The sequence below is a fragment of the Mobula hypostoma genome, chromosome 20, assembly GCF_963921235.1.
Source record: "Mobula hypostoma chromosome 20, sMobHyp1.1, whole genome shotgun sequence".
Lineage (NCBI taxonomy): Eukaryota > Metazoa > Chordata > Chondrichthyes > Myliobatiformes > Myliobatidae > Mobula > Mobula hypostoma.
In genome coordinates, this window is record NC_086116.1 from 3,150,581 (window position 1) to 3,172,482 (window position 21,902).

Consider the following 21,902-nt stretch of genomic DNA (forward strand, 5'->3'; position numbering starts at 1 on the left):
TGACAGTGCAGTGGCAGAGGTAGTAAATGGAAGGGGTGCGGAGGCAGCTAACAAGAATGGTTGATCAGATTAATTGCCTGGGCGAAGAAACTTCTAAGTTGGTGTAAAATTTTTGTTTTAATAACCCTACAGAGCTTTCCTGAAGGGAGCTTTTGCAAAAGGCAGTTTGCAGGGTAGGTAGTGCCCGCAGTGATTTTTCTTGCTGCTTCTTTATCCTGGACACATACAAGCCCTTCCGTGACAGTAGACTGCAGCCATTTCTGCTGCCCGACAGTTCACCGTCGTTTTCATGTATTGTGAAAGGGTGCTGCACCAAACCGAGCAGTGTTATTTCAGAACATACTCACACAAGTTTATCTGGGGCAATAACAGTCCTGGCAAACTTCCCGAAGCCTGTGTTTATTCCGTACACAACTAGAAAAAAATATATTTGCACAAGGTGTTATTTGTGGGGCTGAAACTTGGCTCATAAAGTTAATTGCTGAATATTAACTTAAATGAATTTAAAACAAGGTGACCTTGCCCTTCAGTGATGATTCTTTCTACCAGCTCTCTTGATTTGTTGACCCTTCTTTCACTCTCAGTGGTAAGCTACAAGGAAAATCCACTGATTTAATGACACATGGCTGTATGACATTGCACATCTATCACCTGAAGTGACATCCAACATCTCACCTTGATTTTATAAGTCCCCTTGCTGAGTTGAACAAGTTGTTGTGTTGATAAGCTATTTCCATCCACGTAAATGTACTGAATAGGGAGAAAAAACACATTCAGAAACGAACTGTAGATCACTGCAAGTCCCCTTATTCCTCTTATTAACTGGGCTACACTCACCTGCTGAGAATATTGAAGCATTCTGCATTTGCTTATTAAGAACTTGTAAGATCAAAATAACAGTTAACAGTACAGTTTGTCAGCTGTGAGGTTGAAAAACACACTTTGTGAAACAGGACAAAACTCGGCAAACACTGTTATCTCATTTAGGAGGGGTTACAAAATGGCTGCCAGGAGAAACGAGCCAAGAGCCAGCTGCTAGAGCTTCCAAGGTGACTGTTAGGCAGTGAAGACCTAATCTTGGGGACACAGCTAAAAGTGTAAGCTTTCATTTAACTTGAAGGTGACAATGAAGCATAGATGAGTATAAAAGCAAGGAGCTTATAATTCACTGAAAATACCCCACATGGGCTATTATGTCCGGTTCTGCACATACATCTTAGGAAGTTATTTGAAGTTATGGGGAGAGTGCATATGAGATTCCCCAGTACAGATGCAGTAAAGCAGTGCACCGTGGCACTGATCTCAGATCAGAGAAACCCAAATGCAGATTTAACAGGGTTGAAAATTACAAAGGGTTTTGGAAAAGAAAACAAGAAAATATTTTACCACTGACTTCTGGTATCATGGTCTGGTACGGCAATCCAAAAGCACAAGAATGCAAGAAGCTGCAGTGGGTGGAGGCCTCAGCCCAACAAATCACAGGCACGTCTCTCCCTACCCCAGGCCATGCTGTCTTCTCACAGCTACCACTGGGCAGGAGGGTATAGAAGCCTGAAATCCCATAGTTCCAGGTTCAAGAGCAGATTCTGTACCTCCCTTCAATCATTCACTTCTGGAAACAAACGGCACGACACTGTAGCCATGCTGATCACCTTGCACTGCAATGGATCTTATTTTTATTTAATTATCTTTGAGGCACGACGACACCACCGCAAAGATGCCGCTGAGTTAGACTGGCAGGAAGAGTTTATAAGGAGAAAGTCTTTTCTTCAGTGGTTTGATCGAGGCACGACTGCACAAGCACTAGGATATCAGCGAGTCAGACCAGCGGGAAGAGTTTAAAAGGACACAGTTTTTTAGAGCGGGCACCAGGGTAGATGGAAACAGAGTAGGAGGGCTTTGGTTCGACGGGACTTCTGCTATAACGGGTCGAGGCCAGATAGGTTACCTGTAAAGAATAGAAACAGGAAGTATGCCTATGAGGCCGGTGTTCTGTACTGGGTGTCAGATGTGGGATGTCCGGGAGACTTCCAGCCTCCCGGACAGCCACATCTGTGCCAGGTGCGTCAAGCTGCAGCTCCTTAGGGACTGGTTTAGGGAACTAGAGATGCAGCTCATTGACCTTCATCTCCTCAGGGAGAGTGAGGAGGTGATGGAGAGGAGCTATAGGCAAGTAGTCACCCCGGGACCACAGGAGACAGAGAAATGGGTAACAGTCAGGAGAGGGAAGGGCATGAGTCAGATGACAGAGAGTACCCCAGTGGCTGTCCCCCTTAACAATAAGTACTCCTGTTTGAGTACTGTTGGGGGAGATGGCCTACCTGGGGGAAGCAACAGAGTCTAGCCCTGTGGCTCAGAAGGGTAGAGAAAGAAAAAAGACAGCAGTAATAGGGGGCTCTATAATTAGGGGGTCAGACGACGATTCTGTTGATGCAGGAAAGAAACAGGGTTGTTAGTTTGCCTTGCAGGTGCCAGGGTCCGGGATGTTTCAGATATCCTGAGGTGGAAAGGAGAACAGCCAGAGGTTGTGGTACATATTGGTACCAACAACATAGGTAGGAAAAGGGAGGAGGTCCTGAAAACAGACTGCAGGGAGTTAGGAAGGAAGTTGAAAAGCAGGACCTCAGAGGTAGTAATCTTGGGATTACTGCCTGTGCCATGCGACTGTGAGTATAGGAATAGAATGAGGTGGAGGATAAATGCGTGGCTGAGGGATTGGAGCAGGGGGAAGGGATTCAGATTTCTGGATCATTGGGACCTCTTTTGGGGCTGGTGTGACCTGTACAAAAAAAAAATGGGTTGCACTTGAATCTGAGGGGGGGCCAATAACCTGGCAGGGAGTTTTGCTAAGGCTATTGGGCAGAGTTTAATCTAGAATTGCTGGGGGGGGGCGGGGAACCGAACTGAAGAGATGGAGGAACGGGCAGTTAGCTCACTAATGGAGAAAGCTTGTAGACAGTGTGTGAGGCAGGATAGGCAGGTGACAGAGAAGGGACGCACTCAGACCAATGGTTTGAGATGTGTCTATTTTAATGCAAGGAGTATTATGAACAAAGCGGATGAGCTTAGAGTGTGGATCAGTACTTGGAGCTATGATGTGGTGGCCATTACAGAGACTTGGATGGCTCAGGGGCAGGAATGGTTACTTCGAGTGCCAGGCTTTAGCTGTTTCAGAAAGGACAGGGAGGGAGGCAAAAGAGGTGGGGGCGTGGCGTTATTGATCAGAGATGGTGTCACGGCTGCAGAAAAGGAGGATGTCATGGAGGGATTGTCTACCGAGTCTCTGTGGGTGGAACTTAGAAACAAGAAGGGGTCAATAACTCTACTGGGTGTTTTCTATAGACCACCCAATAGTAACAGGGACATCAAGGAGCAGACAGGGAGACAGATTCTGAAAAGATGTAATAATGACAGGGTTGTCGTGGTGGGAGATTTTAACTTCCCAAATATTGATTGACATCTCCCTAGAGCAAGGAGGTTTAGATGGGGTGGAGTTTGTTAGGTGTGTTGGATGAGTTGGATGATCAGCCATGATCATAATAAATGGCGGTGCAGGCTTGAAGGGCCGAATGGCCTACTCCTGCACCTATTTTCTATGTTTCTATGTGTTCAGGAAGGTTTCTTGACACAATATGTAGATAAGCCTAGAAGAGGAGAGGTTGTACTTGATCTGGTATTGGGAAATGAACCTGGTCAGGTGCCAGTTCTCTCGGTGGGAGAACATTTTGGAGATAGTGATCACAACTCTGTCTCCTTTACCATAGCATTGGAGAGGGATAGGAACAGACAAGTTAGGAAAGCGTTTAATTCGAGTAAAGGAAAATTTGAAGCTATCAGGCAGGAACTTGGAAGCATAAATTGGGAACAGACGTTCTCAGGGAAGTGTATGGTTGAAATGTGGCAAATGTTCAGGAAATATTTGCATGGTGTTCTGCACAGATACATTCCAATGAGACAGGAAAAGAATGGTAGGGTACAGGAACCGTGGGGTACAAAGGCTGTTGAAAATCTAGTCAAGAAGAAAAGAAAAGCTTACAAAAAGTTCAAAAATGCAAACATGAGGAAATCTGCAGATGTTGAAAATTCAAGCAACACACACAAAGTGCTGGTGGAACGCAGCAGGCCAGGCAGCATCTATACAAAGAAGTACAGTCGACATTTCAGGCCAAGACCCTTTGTCAGGACTAACTGAAAGAAGAGCTAGTAAGAGATTTGAAAGTGGGAGGGGGAGGGGGAGATCCAAAATGATAGGAGAAGACAGGAGGGAGAAGGGATGCAACTAAGAGCTGGAAAGTTGATTGGCAAAAGGGATACAAGGTTGGAGAAGGGAGAGGATCATGGGACTGGAGGCCTAGGGAGAAAGAAAGGGGGAGGGGAGCACCAGAGGAAGATGGAGAGAAAGCAAGAAGTTATTGTGAGAGGAACAGAGAGAGAGAGAGAAAGAAAAAAGGGAATGAATGAATGAATAATAAATAAATAAATAAATAAATAGATAAATAAAGGATGGGGTAAGAAGGGGAGGAGGGGCATTAATGGAAGTTAGAGAAGTCAATGTTCATGCCATCAGGTTGGAGGCTACCCAGACGGAATATAAGGTGTTGTTCCTCCAACCTGAGTGTGGCTTCACCTTGACAGTAGAGGAGGCCGTGGATAGACATATCAGAATGTGAATGGGACGTGGAATTAAAATGTGTGGCCACTGGGAGACCCTGCTTTCTCTGGCGGACAGAGCATAGGTGTCCAGCGAAACTGTCTCCCAGTCAGCGAAAGGTTCAAAAAACTAGGTAGTGATAGAGATCTAGAAGATTATAAGGCTAGCAGGAAGGAGCTTAAGAATGAAATTAGGAGAGCCAGGAGAGACCATGAGAAAGCCTTGGCCAGCAGGATTAAGGAAAACCCCAAGGCATTCCACAAGTATGTGAAGAGCAAGAGGATAAGATGTGAGAGAATAGGACCAATCAAGTGTGACAGTGGAAAAGTGCGTATGGCACCAGAGGAGATAGCAGGGGTACTTAATGAATACCTTCATTAAGTACCTCTGCTTCAGTACTCACTATGGAAAAGGATTTTGGCGATTGTAGGGATGACTTATAGCAGATTGAAAAGCATATAGATTTTGAGAAAGAGGATGTGCTGGAGATTTTGGAAAGCATCGCGATGGATAAGTCACCGGGACTAGACGGGATGTACCCCAGGCTACTGTGCGAGATGAGGGAGGAGATTGCTGAGCATCTGGCAATGATCTTTGCATCATCAATAGGGATGAGAGAGGTTCCGGAGGATTGGAGGGTTGCAGATGATATTCCCTTTTCAAAAAAGGGATTAAGATAGCGCAAGAAATTATAGACCGTGAGTCTTACTTCAGTGGTTGGTAAGCTGATGGAGAAGATCCTGTGAGGCAGGATTTATGAACATTTGGAGAGGCATAATATGATTAGGAATAGTCAGCATGGCTTTGTCAAAGGCAGGTCATTCCTTACGAGCCTGATTGAATTTTTTGAGGATTTGACAAACACACTGATAAAGGTAGAGTAGTAGATGTAATGTACTTGGACTTCGGCAAGGCATTTGATAAGGTACTCCATGCAAGGCTTATTGAGAAGGTAAGGAGGCATGGGATCCAAGGTGACCTTGCTTTGTGGATCCAGAACTGGCTTGCCCACAGAAGGCAAAGAGTGGTTGTAGACGGGTCATATTCTGCATGGAGGTCCGTCACCAGTGCTGTGCCTCAGGGATCTGTTCTGGGACCCTTACTCTTAGTGATTTTTATAAATGACCTGGATGAGTAATGGAAGGATGACACAAAGGTTGGGGGTGTTGTGGATAGTGTGGAGCGCTGTCAGAGGTTACAGCAAGACATTGATAGGATGTAAAACTGGGCTGAGAAGTGACAGATGGAGTTCAACCAAGATAAGTGTGAGGTGGTTCATTTTGGTAGGTCAAATATGATGGTAGAATATAATATTAATGGTAAGACTCTTGGCAGTGTGGAGGATCAGAGGGATCTTGGGGTCCGAGTCCATTGGACACACAAATCTGCTACGTAGGTTGACTCTGTGGTTAAGAAGGCATATGGTGCATTGGCCTTCATCAACCATGGGATTGAGTTTAAGAGCCAAGATGTAATGTTACAGCTGTATAGGATCCTGGTCAGACCCCACTCAGAGTAACGTGCTCAGTTCTGGTCACCTCACTACAGAAAGGCTGTGGAAACTATAGAAAAGTTGCAGAGGAGATTTACAAGGATGTTGCCTGGATTGGGGAGCATGCCTTACGAGAATAGGTTGAGTGAACTCGGCCTTTTCTTCTTGGAGTGACAGAGAATGAAAGGTGACCTGATTGAGATGTATAGGATGATGAGAGGCATTGATCGTGTGGATAGTCAGTGGCTTTTTCCCCAGGGCTGAAATGGTTAACACAAGAGGGCACAGTTTTAAGTGTTTGGAAGTAGGTACAGAGATGTCAGGACTAATTTTTTACGCAGGGAGTTGTGAGTGAGTGGAATGGTCTGCTGGCGATGGTCGTGGAAGCAGATACAATACGGTCTTTTGAGAGTCTCCTGGATAGGTACATAGAGCTTAGAGAAATAGAGAGCTATGGGTAACCTTAGGTAATTTCTAAGGTAGGTACATGTTCGGTACAACATTGTGGGCCAAAAGGCCTGTATTGTGCTGTAGGTTTTCTATGTTTCTAATCAGAGGGAAGATGAAGAGAATGGTGTTTTTGCACTGGTGATCTGGGATGCCTGCCTGCAATAACCAAGGGAGCGGTGCACAGGTCAACAAGATGGTTAAGAAAGTACCTTTCTTCATTGGATGGGCATTGGGTACAGAAACTGGGATGTCATGTTACAGCTGTTCAGGACACTGAGACATTGTGTGCAGATTTGGTCAGCCAGCTGTAGGAATGATGTGATTAAAGTGGAAAGGATGCAGAAATATTCCCAGCAATGTTGCTGTTACTGGAGAACTGGAGTCCTTAGGAGAAACTGGATAAGCTGGGTTTATTCTCACTGGAATTTTAGGAAGCCAAGGAGTGACCTTATGGAAATTCTCGAAATTATGAGAGGCATAGATAGGATAGATAGTTAGAATCCTTCTCCCTGGAGGGTAGGAGGCTGAGGATGATAAATTAATGAGAGGCATTAAGTAGGTAAGGTAGGTGGTCACAGTTTTTCCCAAGGTAAGGGAGTCTAAAACTGGAGGACAGAGATTTAATGAGAGAGGGGAAACATCTAAATGGTTGTGAGTGGTAAGTTTTGACACAGATGGTGGCAACTAAGTGGAGTAAGCTGCTAGAGGAAGCTGACAGATGCATGGTTTGGAAGACGTAGAGAGAAATGGGCCAAATCCAGTCAAATGCAGCTAGTTTAAACAGACATCTTGGTGAGTTGGGCATTTCTGTGATGCAGAACTCCATGACTCTGAGGGAAAAGGAGAGAAGCATCACGCTTGTTCACATGACTCTAGATTTAGCAATAAATTTCACATTGAGTGTTGGATAAATACTGAAAAGGAATTATTTAGAGGGATGTGATTCTCTAAGACTTGGGCAGGTATTGTGGCCCAAATGGCCTCTTTGTGTCAACTCAAAGATCAACATGTATAAAATCATAAGAGACATTAATAGAATGAATGCACCATCTTTTTCTCCAAGGTTAAGGAGTCAAAACTAGAAGACACAGGTGTAGGGTGAGAGGTGAAAGATTATAAGAACTTCTTCAGCCAGAGGACAGTGAATCTGTGGAATTCATTGCCATAGAAGACAAAGCATGCTACATCGTTACTTTTATTTAAGGCAGAGATTGACAGGTTCTTGATTGGTAAGAGGTTAAAGTTTACAGGGAGAAGGCAGAAGAATGGGGTTGAAAAACTCAGCCATGATTGAGTGGATAAGCAGACACGATGGGTCTAATTCCATTCATATCTGTTATGGACATTCACTCACTTACTTTGAAATCTTATTAATTTTTATTTAGAGATACAGCGCAGTAACAAATCGTTCTGGCCCAACGAGCCCAAACCACCCAATTATACCCATGTGACCCATATGGTTTTAGAATGTGGGAGAAAACCAGAGGAAACCCATGTGCTGACATGGAGAATGCTTAAACTGCTTACAGACAGCAGGGCCATTCAACACAGTCACTGGTGCTGTAATAGCGTTACACTAACCTCTATGCCACCAATCCACCCCAGAGATCCAGAGTCAAAGAATGGTGCTCTCTGGTTCATAGAACATAGAAATCTACAGCACATTACAGGCCCTTCGGTCCACAATGTTGTGCCGACCATGTTACCTACTCTAGAGAATGTCTAGACTTTCCCTAGCGCATAACGCTCTATGTTTCTAAGCTCCATGTACCCATCTAGGAGTCTCTTAAAAGACCCTATTGTATCTGCTTCCACTACTGCCGCCGGCAGCCCATTCCACGCACTCACCACTCTGTGCCTGTGCCATCCCTCTTGTACCTACTTCCAAGCACCTTAAAACTGTGCCCTCTTGTGTTAGCCATTTCAGCCCTGGGGAAAAAGCCTCTGACTATCCACATAATCAATGCCTCTTATCATCTTATACATCTCAATCAGGTCAGCTCTCATTCTCTGTCACTCCAAGAAGAAAAGGCCGAGTTCACTCAACCTATTCTCATAAGGTACACCCTCCAATCCAAGCAACATCCTTGTAAATCTCCTCTGCACTCTCTCTATAGTATCCGCATCCTTCCTGTAGTGAGGTGACCAGAAATGAACACACTACTCCAAGTGGGGTCTGACCAGGGTCCTATATAGTTGTAACATTACCTCATGGTTCTTGAACTCAATCCCACAGTTGATGAATGCCAACACACCATACACCTTATTAACAATGCTGTCAACCTGTCCAGCAGCTTTGATTGACCTATGGACACGGACCCCAAGATCTCTCAGATCCTCCACACTGCCAAGAGTCTTATCATTAATATTATATTCTTTCTTCAAATTTGACCTACCAAAATGAACCACTTCACACTTACCTGGGTTGAAGTCTATCTGCCACTTCTCAGCCCAGTTCTGCATCCTATCAATTTCCCGCTGTAACCTCTGGCAACTTCCAGACCATCCAGAACACCCCAACCTTTGTGTCATCAGCAAACGTACTAACCCATCCTTCTACTTCTTCATCCAGGTCATTTATGAAAATCACAAAGAGGAGCAATCCCAGAATAGATCCCTGCGGAACACCACTGGTCACAGAATGCCATGTAGAATATGATCCATATGTGGTTCAGTAAAGGAGATTTTCCCCAGCAAAACCTCAGGCAAAGGAATGAGTGACAAGGCAGATAAACATTGAAGAAAGGACTGCAAGTAACCAGGGACACTTTCAGTATGAAAAGGTTTGGTACTAAAGGGAGGGCTTCACATAAAACAAGTCACTTACACCACATAAAGAGGGAAGTGGGGAGATGGGGAAGGGTTCTAACTTGATCCATGGTAAGTGACAGATGAAACAGATGCAAGGATACTGGTCTGTTCCCTTTCAAACCTGCTGTCACTGCAATTTGCTCCAAAATCCACCACCTCCTTGAGGATGACTGCCATATCTCTAACCCTGCTCTCACCCCACCAGTTTCTTTCAAAAATTATTCCACGCAACCTCACCTCCCACTTGTGTTTCTGCCCTTACCAATGTTACAACTGTTACTTTGTTAACCATTGCTCCCAGCTTTCTCAGCCACTCCTTGCCTGAGGCACAGCTTTGCCCACTCCATCCACCTCCCTGTAGCCTTCTGATGGCACAAATCTGAGTTTGGTCACTCGAACCTAAAACAAGATGAGGCCAAGCATCTTGAGCAAAGGATGCTTCTTCCATTCCCACACCCTCGATTCCTTATGTTCCCATCAGACCAAAGGGTGAGCTTCCTCTGGTGTTGTGACCGCCCTGGACCTACTGCAAATCACCACCAACCTCCCAAAGCCTGCCACCACCTCCTTGTTGGTAGAGTGCATATCCCATCCACATGAGGAGCTATCATTCGCTCAAGCTAAACAATAAGAAGGCTGGTAGGAGCCTGATGTTGCTTTCATTCACTCTTACTTGGACATAGAGTATATTGTAATCACTGGGTCTAAATCCTGAAAGCCCATGGATTTGGAAGCAGAAAGGTGGAGATTATACTCCAGATTATTTTAAGAAACAATGAGATGTGAAAGTGGCGTGAATTACTAGGTTTTCTGCACAGGAACTACAATGTTTTCTCCTGATCGCCTTGTAATCTTATCATTTACACAATGGCTGAGCTCGCTGGCTTCTTAAAACAGATTTACCGCAGCAGAATTTTGCACATATCAACCAAAAAGGCGACCTTTGAAAATAAGAGAGAATGAGACCAAATTGTACATAATTGTTAACCATCCAGAGAAGACAAATACGAAGGATACAGGGGAGCCAAGTGGACGCTCAATGGATCAAATTCAACTTCTTGCCCTTGGATAACTAGAATGAAGAAACCAAAAGGCTTGGTAAAATTAGGAGAAAACAACTAATGACTCAGAATTGGGATTCCCATTCTGAGAAAGGAGACAAGTATTAAAAGTAATTATTTTCCTGACCTGGCAGTTGTCTCTGCATTGACTTACCAATCTGGATAAAATCTTTATCTTGCAGGACATCTTTAATTGCATCATTAGGATCCAACAGACTCTGCCCTTGACAGCGTTTCACTAAGAACTTGATATCTTCAGTGCACCCCAGGCCACCACCATCTGCCTTAGCTTTCATGTAGCGTCTCAGAGCTTCCTGTCCCAGCCATTGGATATTATAAGAAGGATCTTTACAGGGAACCGTCAGCCATTCATCCTTCACATGCACAGTGAAACAAAGCATTATTAATAGTCAACAGTCAGAACCAACATGGAGTACCTCCGAACACACTCCTCCTACTAACAAGAAGTGCAAGAAATGTAGCCAATTTATAGTTATTGTCTGTTAAAAATTAGCAGTGCTTATTGCAAAATTCATTAATACTCATCAAGACTCTCACTTGACCTGCTAACAATCATTACATTGAAACCAGTTTGTTTTAACTAAATTAAATATTATACCAGATTTCCTTGATTTTGGGTGTATAATTAATTCGGGTGTGTTGACATGCTAGAGCAAAGTAGGCACGGTTGTGTCCAGTTGGAGGTTACTTGGACTATTCTCTGTTGCTGGGTTGTGCAAGTCAGCAAGAACTGCACAGTGGCACAGAGGAAAAGTTCTGTCTCACAGCTCCAAAGACCTGGGTTCGATGTTGACCTCTGGTACTGTGTGTGTGTGCGTGAAGTTTGCACGTTCTCTATGTGAACATGTGGGAACCCCCTCCCCCACCCCTCCAATTCCTCCCACATCCCATAAATGTTTCAGCTGAAAGTCAAATGACCACAAGGTTATTGGTGAGTGCTAGAATGGGAGGACAATTGTTGAACATGTGGGGAGGATTTAAAACATGGGATTAGTATGGGATTAATCTCAATGTGTTGGTGCAGACCATTTCTATGCTCTGTCTCTCCAATTCTATGACAAAACACTCTAGAAATCAGCCTCGCATATCTTGTCCATCACCTGTCACTTGTACTCAGGCAAGTGAGAGAGAATGTGTGTGTGAGACAGAAAAAGAGGTAGGCTGCCCAGATTTCTCCTGTGACAGCAGACACCCTGATGGGAGTTGTATACAGACCTCCAAACAGTACTAAGGATGCTGCCTACAAATTACAACAGGAGATAGAAACTGCATGCCAAAAGGGCAATGTTACAATAGTCATGGGGGATTTCAATATGCAGGTAGATTGGGAAAATCAGATTGGTGCTGGATTACAGGAGGGGGAATTTCTAGAGGGCCTATGAGATGGCTTTTTAGAGCAGCTCGTGGCTGAGCCCACTGGAGGATCAGCTATTCTGGATTGGGTGTTGTGCAATAAACCAGAATTGATCAGAGAGCTTAAGGTAAAAGAACCCTTTGGGGCAAGTGATCTTAATATGAACAAATTCACTCTGAAATTTGAGAAGCTAAAGTCAGATGTATCAGTTATACAGTGGAGTAAAGGGAATTACAAAGTAAAGTTGGTCAGAACTGATTGGAAAGGAAAACTGGCAGGGATGACAGCAGAGTAGCAATGGCTGGAATTTCTGGAAGCAATTTGGAAGGCAGAGGATATATATATATATTCTAAAAGAAAGATGACACAACTGTGGCTAACAAGAGAAGTCAAAGTCAACATAAAAGCCAGGCAGAGGGCATATAATACAGCAATATTTAGTGGGAAGTTGGAGGATTGGGAAGCTTTGAAAGAACAACAGAAGGCAACTAAAAAGTCATTAAGAAGGTAAAGATGGAATATGAAAGTAAGCTAGCCAATAATATTAAAGAAGTTACCAAAAGGTTCTTCAGATACATAAGGTGTAAAAGAGAGGCAAGAGTGGATATTGGACCACTGCAAAATGCTGGAGAGGTAGTAATGGGGCACAATGAAATAGTGGATGAACTGAATAAGTATTTTGCATCAGTCATCACTGTGGAAGACACTAGAAGTATGTTAGGAGTTCCAGGTGTCAGGGGGCATGAAGTGTGTGAGGTTACCATAACTAGAGAGAAGGTTTTTGGGAAACTGAAAGGTCTGAAGGTAGGTAAGTCACCTCAACCAGATGGTGTGCACCTCAGGGATCTGAAAGAGGTGGCTGAAGAGATCATGGAGGCATCAGTGGTGAACTTCCAGGAATCACTAGATTCTGGAATGGTTCCAAAAGACTGGAAAATTGCAAATGTCTCTCCACTCTTCAAGAAGAGAGAGAGGCAGAAGAAAAAAAACTATAGGCCAGTTAGTCTGACCTCAATGATGGGAAGATGTTGGAGTTGATTATTAAGGATGAGGTCTCAGTGTACTTGGAGGGCACATTATAAAATAGACTGTAGTCAGTGTGGTTTCTTAAGGGAAAATCTTGCCTGACAAATCTGTTGGAATTCTTTGAAGAAATAATAAGCAAGGTAAACAAAGAAGAATTGGTTGATGTTGTGTACTTTGATTTCAGAAGGCCTTTGACAAGGTTCCACATATGAGGCTGCTTAACATGATACAAGCCCACGCTATTACAATAAAGATTCTAGCATGGATAAAGCAGTGGTTGATTGGCAGGAGGCCAATAGTAGGAATAAAGGGAGTCTTTTCTGTCTGGCTGCCAGTGACTAGTGGTTTTCCACAGGGGTCTGTTGGGACGGACTCTTATTACATTATATGTCAATGATTTGGACGATGGAATTGATGGCTTTGTTGCAAAGTTTGCAGACAATATGAAGATATATGGGGAGGCAGGTAATTTTGAGGAAATAGAGAGGCTACAGAAGGACTTGAATTAGGAAAATGGGCAAAAGAATGGCAGATGGAATATAGTGTTAGGAAGTGTATGGTCATGCACCTTGGTAGAAAAAATGAAAGGGTTGTCTATTTTCTAAATGGAGTGTAAACACAAAAAAGATTGAGATGCAAAGGGACTTGTATAATGTTGAATAGGGTTCGTTGGTCTGGCAAGTGAGACAGGAAATGCGCTGACTTCGAATACATATACTAATAATTTATTTACAAATAGAAAAAATTCGACCAAACATTCGTGTTCCTGAGTTACAGACAATACAAAGCTGAATATTCAACAAACATATGTACATTCAGCAAACATACTTAGTTTTAAAGTTCACATAGAGTATATCTTCTCAATTGTCTTGTGCATCCTTGCCTTAAACAAAGGAAGGAGAGAGAAAGTCCCTTTCATGTGCAATTTTATATACTCAGAATATTTGCAACTGAACACCAGGCATCTACCAATGGGAAAAGCAGCTGCACCTTCTAAATTAACCAATCACAACGGAAGTCAGTATGCGGTATGACCCCTCAGGACACCACACCGCTTGAAAGCTGCAAACATGATGACCTGACTAGTATGACACTTACAAACTCCCAACTAAACTATATGTTAAACACAAGAGTACAATACCCAGTACTTTAAACTGAATAGTCACCTCCCTGTATACCACAGTAATCCACCAGCCTCCCTGTGCCCCAAAAGGCTACCAGACCCACCCTGGAGCATAGTAACCAATGAACTGGTTCCTCACTTAACCTTAAACACTGACTCTGAGATATGAACAACCAGGTAAGTGATGCCACCCTACCTGTCAGGAATGTACATAAGAAATAGGAGCAGGAGTAGACCATCTGGCCTGTCAAGACTGCTCCACCATTCAATAAGATCATGGCTGATCTGGCCATGGACTCATCTCCACCTATCTGCCTTTTCCACATAACCCTTAATTCCCCAACTTTGCAAAAATCTATCCAACCTCATCTTAAATATATTTAGAAACATAGAAAAACCTACAACACAATACAGGCCCTTCAGCCCACAATACTGTGTCAAACATGTACTTAATTTAGAAATTACCTATTTTTCTAATGGGAGGCCCCTTGTGTCGTGAGAGGCCCCTTGGGTAAGAGTGACCATAATGTGGTGGAATCCTTCATTAAGATGGAGAGTGACATAGTTAATTCAGAAACAAAGGTTCTGAACTTAAAGAGAGGTAACTTTGAAGGTATGAGACGTGAATTAGCTAAGATAGACTGGCAAATGACACTTAAAGGATTGACGGTGGATATGCAATGGCAAGCATTTAAAGATTGCATGGATGAACTACAACAATTGTTCATCCCAGTTTGGAAAAAGAATAAATCAAGGAAGGTAGTGCACCCGTGGCTGACAAGAGAAATTAAGGATAGTATCAATTCCAAAGAAGAAGCATACAAATTAGCCAGAAAAAGTGGCTCACCTGAGGACTGGGAGAAATTCAGAGTCCAGCAGAGGAGGACAAAGGGCTTAATTAGGAAGGGGAAAAAGGATTATGAGAGAAAACTGGCAGGGAACATAAAATCTGACTGTAAAAGCTTTTATAGATATGTAAAAAGGAAAAGACTGGTAAAGACAAATGTAGGTCCCCTATAACAGAAACAGGTGAATTGATTATGGGGAGCAAGGACATGGCAGACCAATTGAATAATTACTTTGGTTCTGTCTTCACTAAGCAGGACATAAATAATCTTCCAGAAATAGTAGGGGACAGAGGGTCCAGTGAGATAGAGGAACTGAGCGAAATACATGTTAGTAGGGAAGTGGTGTTAGGTAAATTGAAGGGATTGAAGGCAGATAAATCCCCAGGGCCAGATGGTCTGCATCCTAGAGTGCTTAAGGAAGTAGCCCAAGAAATAGTGGATGCATTAGTGATAATTTTTCAAAACTCGTTAGATTCTGGACTAGTTCCTGAGGATTGGAGGGTGGATAATGCAACCCCACTTTTTAAAAAAGGAGGGAGAGAGAAACCGGGGAATTATAGACCGGTTAGCCTAATGTCGGTGGTGGGGAAACTGCTGGAGTCAGTTGTCAAAGATGCGATAACAGCACATTTGGAAAGCGGTGAAATCATTGGACAAAGTCAGCATGGATTTGTGAAAGGAAAATCATGTCTGACGAATCTCATAGAATTTTTTGAGGATGTAACTAGTAGAGTGGATAGGGCAGAACCAGTGGATGTGGTATATTTGGATTTTCAAAAGGCTTTTGACAAGGTCCCACACAGGAGATTAGTGTGCAAACTTAAAGCACACGGTATTGGGGGTAAGGTATTGATGTGGATAGAGAATTGGTTAGCAGACAGGAAGCAAAGAGTGGGAATAAACGGGACCTTTTCAGAATGGCAGGCAGTGACTAGTGGGGTACCGCAAGGCTCAGTGCTGGGACCCCAGTTGTTTACAATATATATTAATGACTTGGATGAGGGAATTAAATGCAGCATCTCCAAGTTTGCGGATGACACGAAGCTGGGCGGCAGTGTTAGCTGTGAGGAGGATGCTAAGAGGATGCAGGGTGACTTGGATAGGTTAGGTGAGTGGGCAAATTCATGGCAGATGCAATTTAATGTGGATAAATGTGAAGTTATCGACTTTGGTGGCAAAAATAGGAAAACAGATTATTATCTGAATGGTGGCCGATTAGGAAAAGGGGAGGTGCAACGAGACCTGGGTGTCATTATACACCAGTCATTGAAAGTGGGCATGCAGGTACAGCAGGCGGTGAAAAAGGCGAATGGTATGCTGGCATTCATAGCAAGAGGATTCGAGTACGGGAGCAGGAAGGTACTACTGCAGTTGTACAAGGCCTTGGTGAGACCACACCTGGAGTATTGTGTGCAGTTTTGGTCCCCTAATCTGAGGAAAGACATCCTTGCCATAGAGGGAGTACAAAGAAGGTTCACCAGATAGATTCCTGGGATGGCAGGACTTTCATATGATGAAAGACTGGATGAACTAGGCTTGTACTCGTTGGAATTTAGAAGATTGAGGGAGGATCTGATTGAAACGTATAAAATCCTAAAGGGATTGGACAGGCTAGATGCAGGAAGATTGTTCCCAATGTTGGGGAAGTCCAGAACGAGGGGTCACAGTTTGAGGATAAGGGGGAAGCCTTTTAGGACTGACATTAGGAAAAACTTCTTCACATAGAGAGTGGTGAATCTGTGGAATTCTCTGCCACAGGAAACAGTTGAGGCCAGTTCATTGGCTATATTTAAGAGGGAGTTAGATATGGCCCTTGTGGCTACGGGGATCAGGGGGTATGGAGGGAAGGCTGGTGCAGGGTTCTGAGTTGGATGATCAGCCATGATCATAATAAATGGCAGTGCAGGCTCGAAGGGCCGAATGGCCTACTCCTGCACCTATTTTCTATGTTTCTATGTAATAGCACTCTATTTTTCTACGCTCCATGTACCTATCCAGGAGTCTCTTAAAAGACCCTATCGTATCCATCTCCACCACCGCCACCTCATTCCATGCATTCACCACTCGCTTTGTAAAAAGCTTACCCCTGACATCTCCTCTGTACCTACTTCCAAGCACCTTAAGACTGTGTCCTCTTGTGTTAGCCATTTCAGCCCTGGGAAAAAGCCTCTGACTATCCACATGATCAATGCCTCTCGTCATCTTATACATCTCTATCAGGTCACCTCTCATCCTCTGTCGCTCCAACAAGAAAAGGTCAAGTTCACTCAACTTATTCTCATAAGCTACACCCTCCATTCCAGGCAACATCTTTGTAAATCTCCTCTGCACCCTTTATATAGTTTCCACATCCTTCCTGTAGTGAGGTGACTAGAACTGAGCACAGTACTCCAAGTGGGGTCTGACCAGGGTCCTATATAGATGCAACATTATCTCTCAGCTCTTAAACTCAATCGCACGGTTGATGAAGGCCAATACACTATATGCTTTCTTAACCACAGATTCAACCTTCTCAGCAGCTTTGAGCGTCCTATGGACTCGGACCCCACGAACCCTCTGATCCTCCACACTGCCAAGAGTCTTAACTATATTCTGTCATCGTATTTGACCTACCAAACTGAACCACCTCACACTTATCTGGGTTGAACTCCATCTGCCACTTCTCAGCCCAGTTTTACATCCTATCAATGCCCCACTGTAATCTCTGACAGCCCTCCACACTATCCACAACACCTCAAACCTTTGTGTCATCAGCAAATTTACTAACCCATCCCTCCACTTCCTCATCCAGGTCATTTATAAAAATCACAAAGACTAAGGGTCCCAGAACAGATCCCTGAGGCTCACCACTGATCACCAGCCTCCCTGCAGAATATGACCCATCTACAACCACTCTTTGCCTTCTGTGGACAAGCCAGATCTGGATCCACAAAGCAATGTTCTATTGAATCCCATGCCTCTTTACTTTCTCAATAAGCCTTGCATGGGGTACCTTATCAAATGCCTTGCTGAAATCCATATACACTACATCTACAGCTCTACCTTTATCAATATCTTTAGTCACATCCTCAAAAAATTTATTCAGGTTCGTAAGGCATGACTTGCTTTTGACAAAGCCTTGCTGACTTTTCCGAGGTAGCCTCCACCGCTTCACAGGGCAGAGAAGTCCACAGATTCACCACCCTTTGGGAAAAGTAGTTCCTCCTCGTCTCCATCCTAAATCTACTCCCCTGAATCTTGAGGCTATGTCCCTTAGTTCTCGTCTCACCGACCAGTGGAAACAACTTTCCTGCCTCTATCTTATCTATCCCTTTCATAATTTTATATGTTTCTATAAGATATCATCACCTAAGTTACAGAGAAATGTTGAATAAGTTGGGTCTTTATTCTTTGGAGCATAGAAGGTTGAGGGGGGACATGATAGAGGTATTTAAAATAATGAGGGGGATAGATAGAGTTGACGTGGATAGGCTTTTTCCATTGAGAGTGGGGGAGATTCAAACAAGAGGACATGAGTTGAGAGTTAAAGGGTAAAAGTTTAGGGGTAACATGAGGGGGAATATTTTGGTAGCTGTGAAGGAACGATCTTCCAGCAGAAGTGGTTGAGGCAGGTTCGATGTTGTCATTTGAAGTTAAATTGGATAGCTATATGGACAGGAAAGGAATGGAGGCTTATGGGCTGAGTGCAGGTCGGTGGGACTAGGTGAGAGTAAGCGTTTGGCATAGACTAGAAGGGCCGAGATGGCCTGTTTCTGTGCTGTAATTGTTATATGTTATATGGTTTATATATGATTATAAGATCTCCTCTCATTCTTCTGAATTCCAGTGAGTACAGTCCCAGGTGACTTATAGTCTAACCTCCCCACCTCACCCATCTGTGGAATCAACCTGGTGAACCTCCCCTGAATTGCTCCAAAGCCATTATATCCTTCTTCAAGTAAGAAGACCAGAACTGCACTCAGTACTCCAGGTGTGACCTCACCAATACCCTGTACAGTTGCAACATAGCCTCCCTGCTCTTAAATTTCAATCCCTCCAGCAATGAAGGCCAACATTCTATGTGCCTTCTTGATAGTCTGCTGCACCTGCAAACCAATCTTTTGTGATTCATGCACAAGCACTCCCAAGTCCCTCTGCAAAGCAGCGTGCTGCAATGTTTTTACCATTTAAGTAATAATCTGCTCTTTCATTTTTCCTTCCAAAGTGGATGACCTCACATTTACCAACATTGTACTCCATCTGCCAGACCCTTGCCCACTCACTTAACCTATCTACATCTCTCTGCAGACTCTCCATATCTTCTACACAATTTGCTTTTCCACTCAATTTAGTATCATCAGCAAACTTGGATACACTACACTCGGCCCCCTCTTCCAGATCGTTAATGTATATCATGAACAGTTGTGGGCCCAGCACCGACCTCTACGGCAAACCACTCACCACTGATTGCCAACTAGAGTAACACCCATGTATCCCAACTCTCTGCTTTCTATTAGTTAACCAATCCTCTATCCATGCTAATACATCACCCCAAATCTATGCATCCTTATCTTATGGATAAGTCTTTCATGTGGCACCTTATCGAACACCTTCTGGAAATCCACGTAGATAATGTCCATCTGTTCCCCTCTATCCACTGCGCTCATTATATCCTCAAAGAACTCCAAGTAAGTTTGTCAAACAGGACCTGCCTTTGATGAATCCATGTTGCAACTGCCTGATGGATTCATTTCTTTCCAGATGCCTCGCTATTTCTTCTTTAATAATAGCTTTCCCAACTACAGATGTTAAACTAACTGATCTATAGTTACCTGCTTCTTGCCTACATCCTTTTATGAACAGTGGCATGATATTCGCCATAATCCAATCCGCTGAGACCTGCTCAGAGTCGAGACAATTTTAGTTAATCATCACCAAAGCCTCTACTATAACTTCTGCCATTTCTTTCAGAACCCTGAGATGCATTCCATTAAGACCAGGGGACTTACTTATCTTCAGGCCCACAAGTTTGCTCAGCACTACCTCTTTAGTGATAGTTATTGTATCGAGGTCCTCACCTCCCATTGCATCCATAACTTCTCTCTTTGGCATGTTAGAGGTGTCCCCCACTGTGAAGACTGACACAAAATAGCCATTCAAAGCCTTTGCCATTTCGTCATTACCCAATATCAAATCCCTCTTCTCGTTCTCCAAGGGAACTACATTCACTTCTCTGCTTTACTATCCATTTTTATATTTTGTGCTAGTTTATATTCATAATCTAGCCTCTCTTTGTGTATTGCTTGCTTAGTGGAACTTTGTTGCTTTTTAAAGTTTTTGCAGTCTTCCAGTTTTCCACTACTCTTGGTAACTTTGTATGCAGGAGCTTTTAGTTTGATGCCTTCTTTTATTTCCTTAGTTGTGTCATAGTGGGGGCGCCGGGAGGTGGACCCAAAAGCGAGGCACAGACACTGAGGTACAAGGAACAGGACTAGGTTAGTCAAGAAAGCAAGTGAAGTGGGGAAGAAAGGTCGCTGGACATGACACAGGCCCTGGACGAGACAAGGATACAGGGCCTGGGCTAGGACTTGACTAGGATAGCAGAACCAGGACATGGAACTTAGAACTAGAAGCCTGGGCTTGGACTCTCAGCCAGAGACTGGACAAGGACCCAGAACCTGGGACTTGACTCGGGCTCGAACTCCAGAACTAGGCGAGGACAAGACGTGGCTTCAGTGTGAGGACTGGCAACAGGACTGGAGGTGAAACTCCTGGACAGGACAAGGGAACCCCAGCACCGGGCTGGGGAAGGTACTCCTGGGCTGGGCGAGACACATGGACAAGACAAGAACACAAAGCCATGGCTTGGACAGGACAAGTTTCTTGGATCGTGGCTAGGACTGGACAAGACCCTGAAGCCTTGACTTGGTCGAGGGAGAGACAGGAACATGGAATACAGAGCCGGGACCCCTCCTTGGAAACAGGACGTAGGGCTGGGACTCATACACAGAATGCAGGATACGAGGAGACAGGTAGCGGCAGACGACCGGACCTACCTAGCAAAGGCATGGACACAGACAGTTCCCAACACAAGGTAGCAGCAGACGGCCAGACCTACCCAGCGAAGGCGTGGACACAGACAGTTCTCAACATAAGGTAGCGGCAGACGGCCGGACCTACCTAGTAAAGGCGTGAACACAGAGGCAGTTCAAAAGAACGATAGACAGATCCTTATCTTGCTCCAGCGATTGAACTTGAAGGCAGTGCAGGCAAGGGTTACAGGCGAGGCACGGCTTGATGCGACGCAAGACGAGGCAAGGCTTCAGACAAGGCAAGACTTGAGGCGAGGTGAGGCAAGGTTTCAAACACAGGTTGCAGGGGCATGGCAAGATTTCAGGAAGAAGGGGCAGAGAAGGGATTCAGGCAAGGGGTTAGGACAGGAACAATCCAGCAGCCAGAGGCTCGCTCTCTCTGTATCTTGTTTTACGGCAGTTGGCATCCAGCTTAATGGTGCATTACCGCCACCCTCTTCTCCAGAATGTGCATTAGACATACATTCTAAATCCCTTCACCCAATCACACACACACACACACAAACCTACACTTCACCCTCCCATCTTTGACCATCCTAGTATCCTATTCCTGTTTATTCGTCATATTCTATAAAAAACCCCTGTACCCCTTAAAAACGCTGAAAATACCCGGACTTGTGCTCTCTCACCCATGCCCAGCAACCCTTTTAATGTGAATTCCTGCATCCCCAACTCCCTTAATTTATTTCTCATCATCTCTCTCTGTATCCCATACTTCCTGCAACACAAAACTACATGTTCTACTGACTCCTCTTCCTGACATTCCTCACACAATCCTGTCTGGTGTTTCCCTATCATTTTCAATGTTTTGTTTAATGCACAGTGTCCCAGCCTTAACCTAGTCCACACAATTACCTCTCTTCTGTTTCCATTACCTACCCTAGTAACTGCAACACTCTTTTGTATTTGATATAAATGCCTCCCTTTCCCCTCCCTGTCCCATCTTTCTTGCCACATTCGGTTGACTTTTTCCCAGATTACACACTTACCCTCT

At 44.1% G+C, this 21,902-nt stretch overlaps 1 protein-coding gene across 2 annotated transcripts in view; it reads right to left on the reverse strand.

Annotated features, from left to right (window-relative positions):
• LOC134359279 (histidine ammonia-lyase-like) overlaps positions 1–10,921 on the reverse strand; it is a 58,703-nt gene extending 47,782 nt beyond the window's left edge. For both annotated transcript variants that reach the window (XM_063072246.1, XM_063072244.1), the window contains exons 1-6: positions 10,620–10,921; positions 10,422–10,476; positions 838–859; positions 676–750; positions 519–591; positions 348–414 (exon numbers count right to left, since the gene is read on the reverse strand). In XM_063072246.1, coding sequence (XP_062928316.1) covers positions 348–414; positions 519–591; positions 676–750; positions 838–859; positions 10,422–10,476; positions 10,620–10,866 — 539 coding nt within the window. In that variant the 5' untranslated portion in view covers positions 10,867–10,921. The remainder of the gene's footprint in view (positions 1–347; positions 415–518; positions 592–675; positions 751–837; positions 860–10,421; positions 10,477–10,619) is intronic.
• Between the last annotated feature and the right edge of the window lie 10,981 nt (positions 10,922–21,902).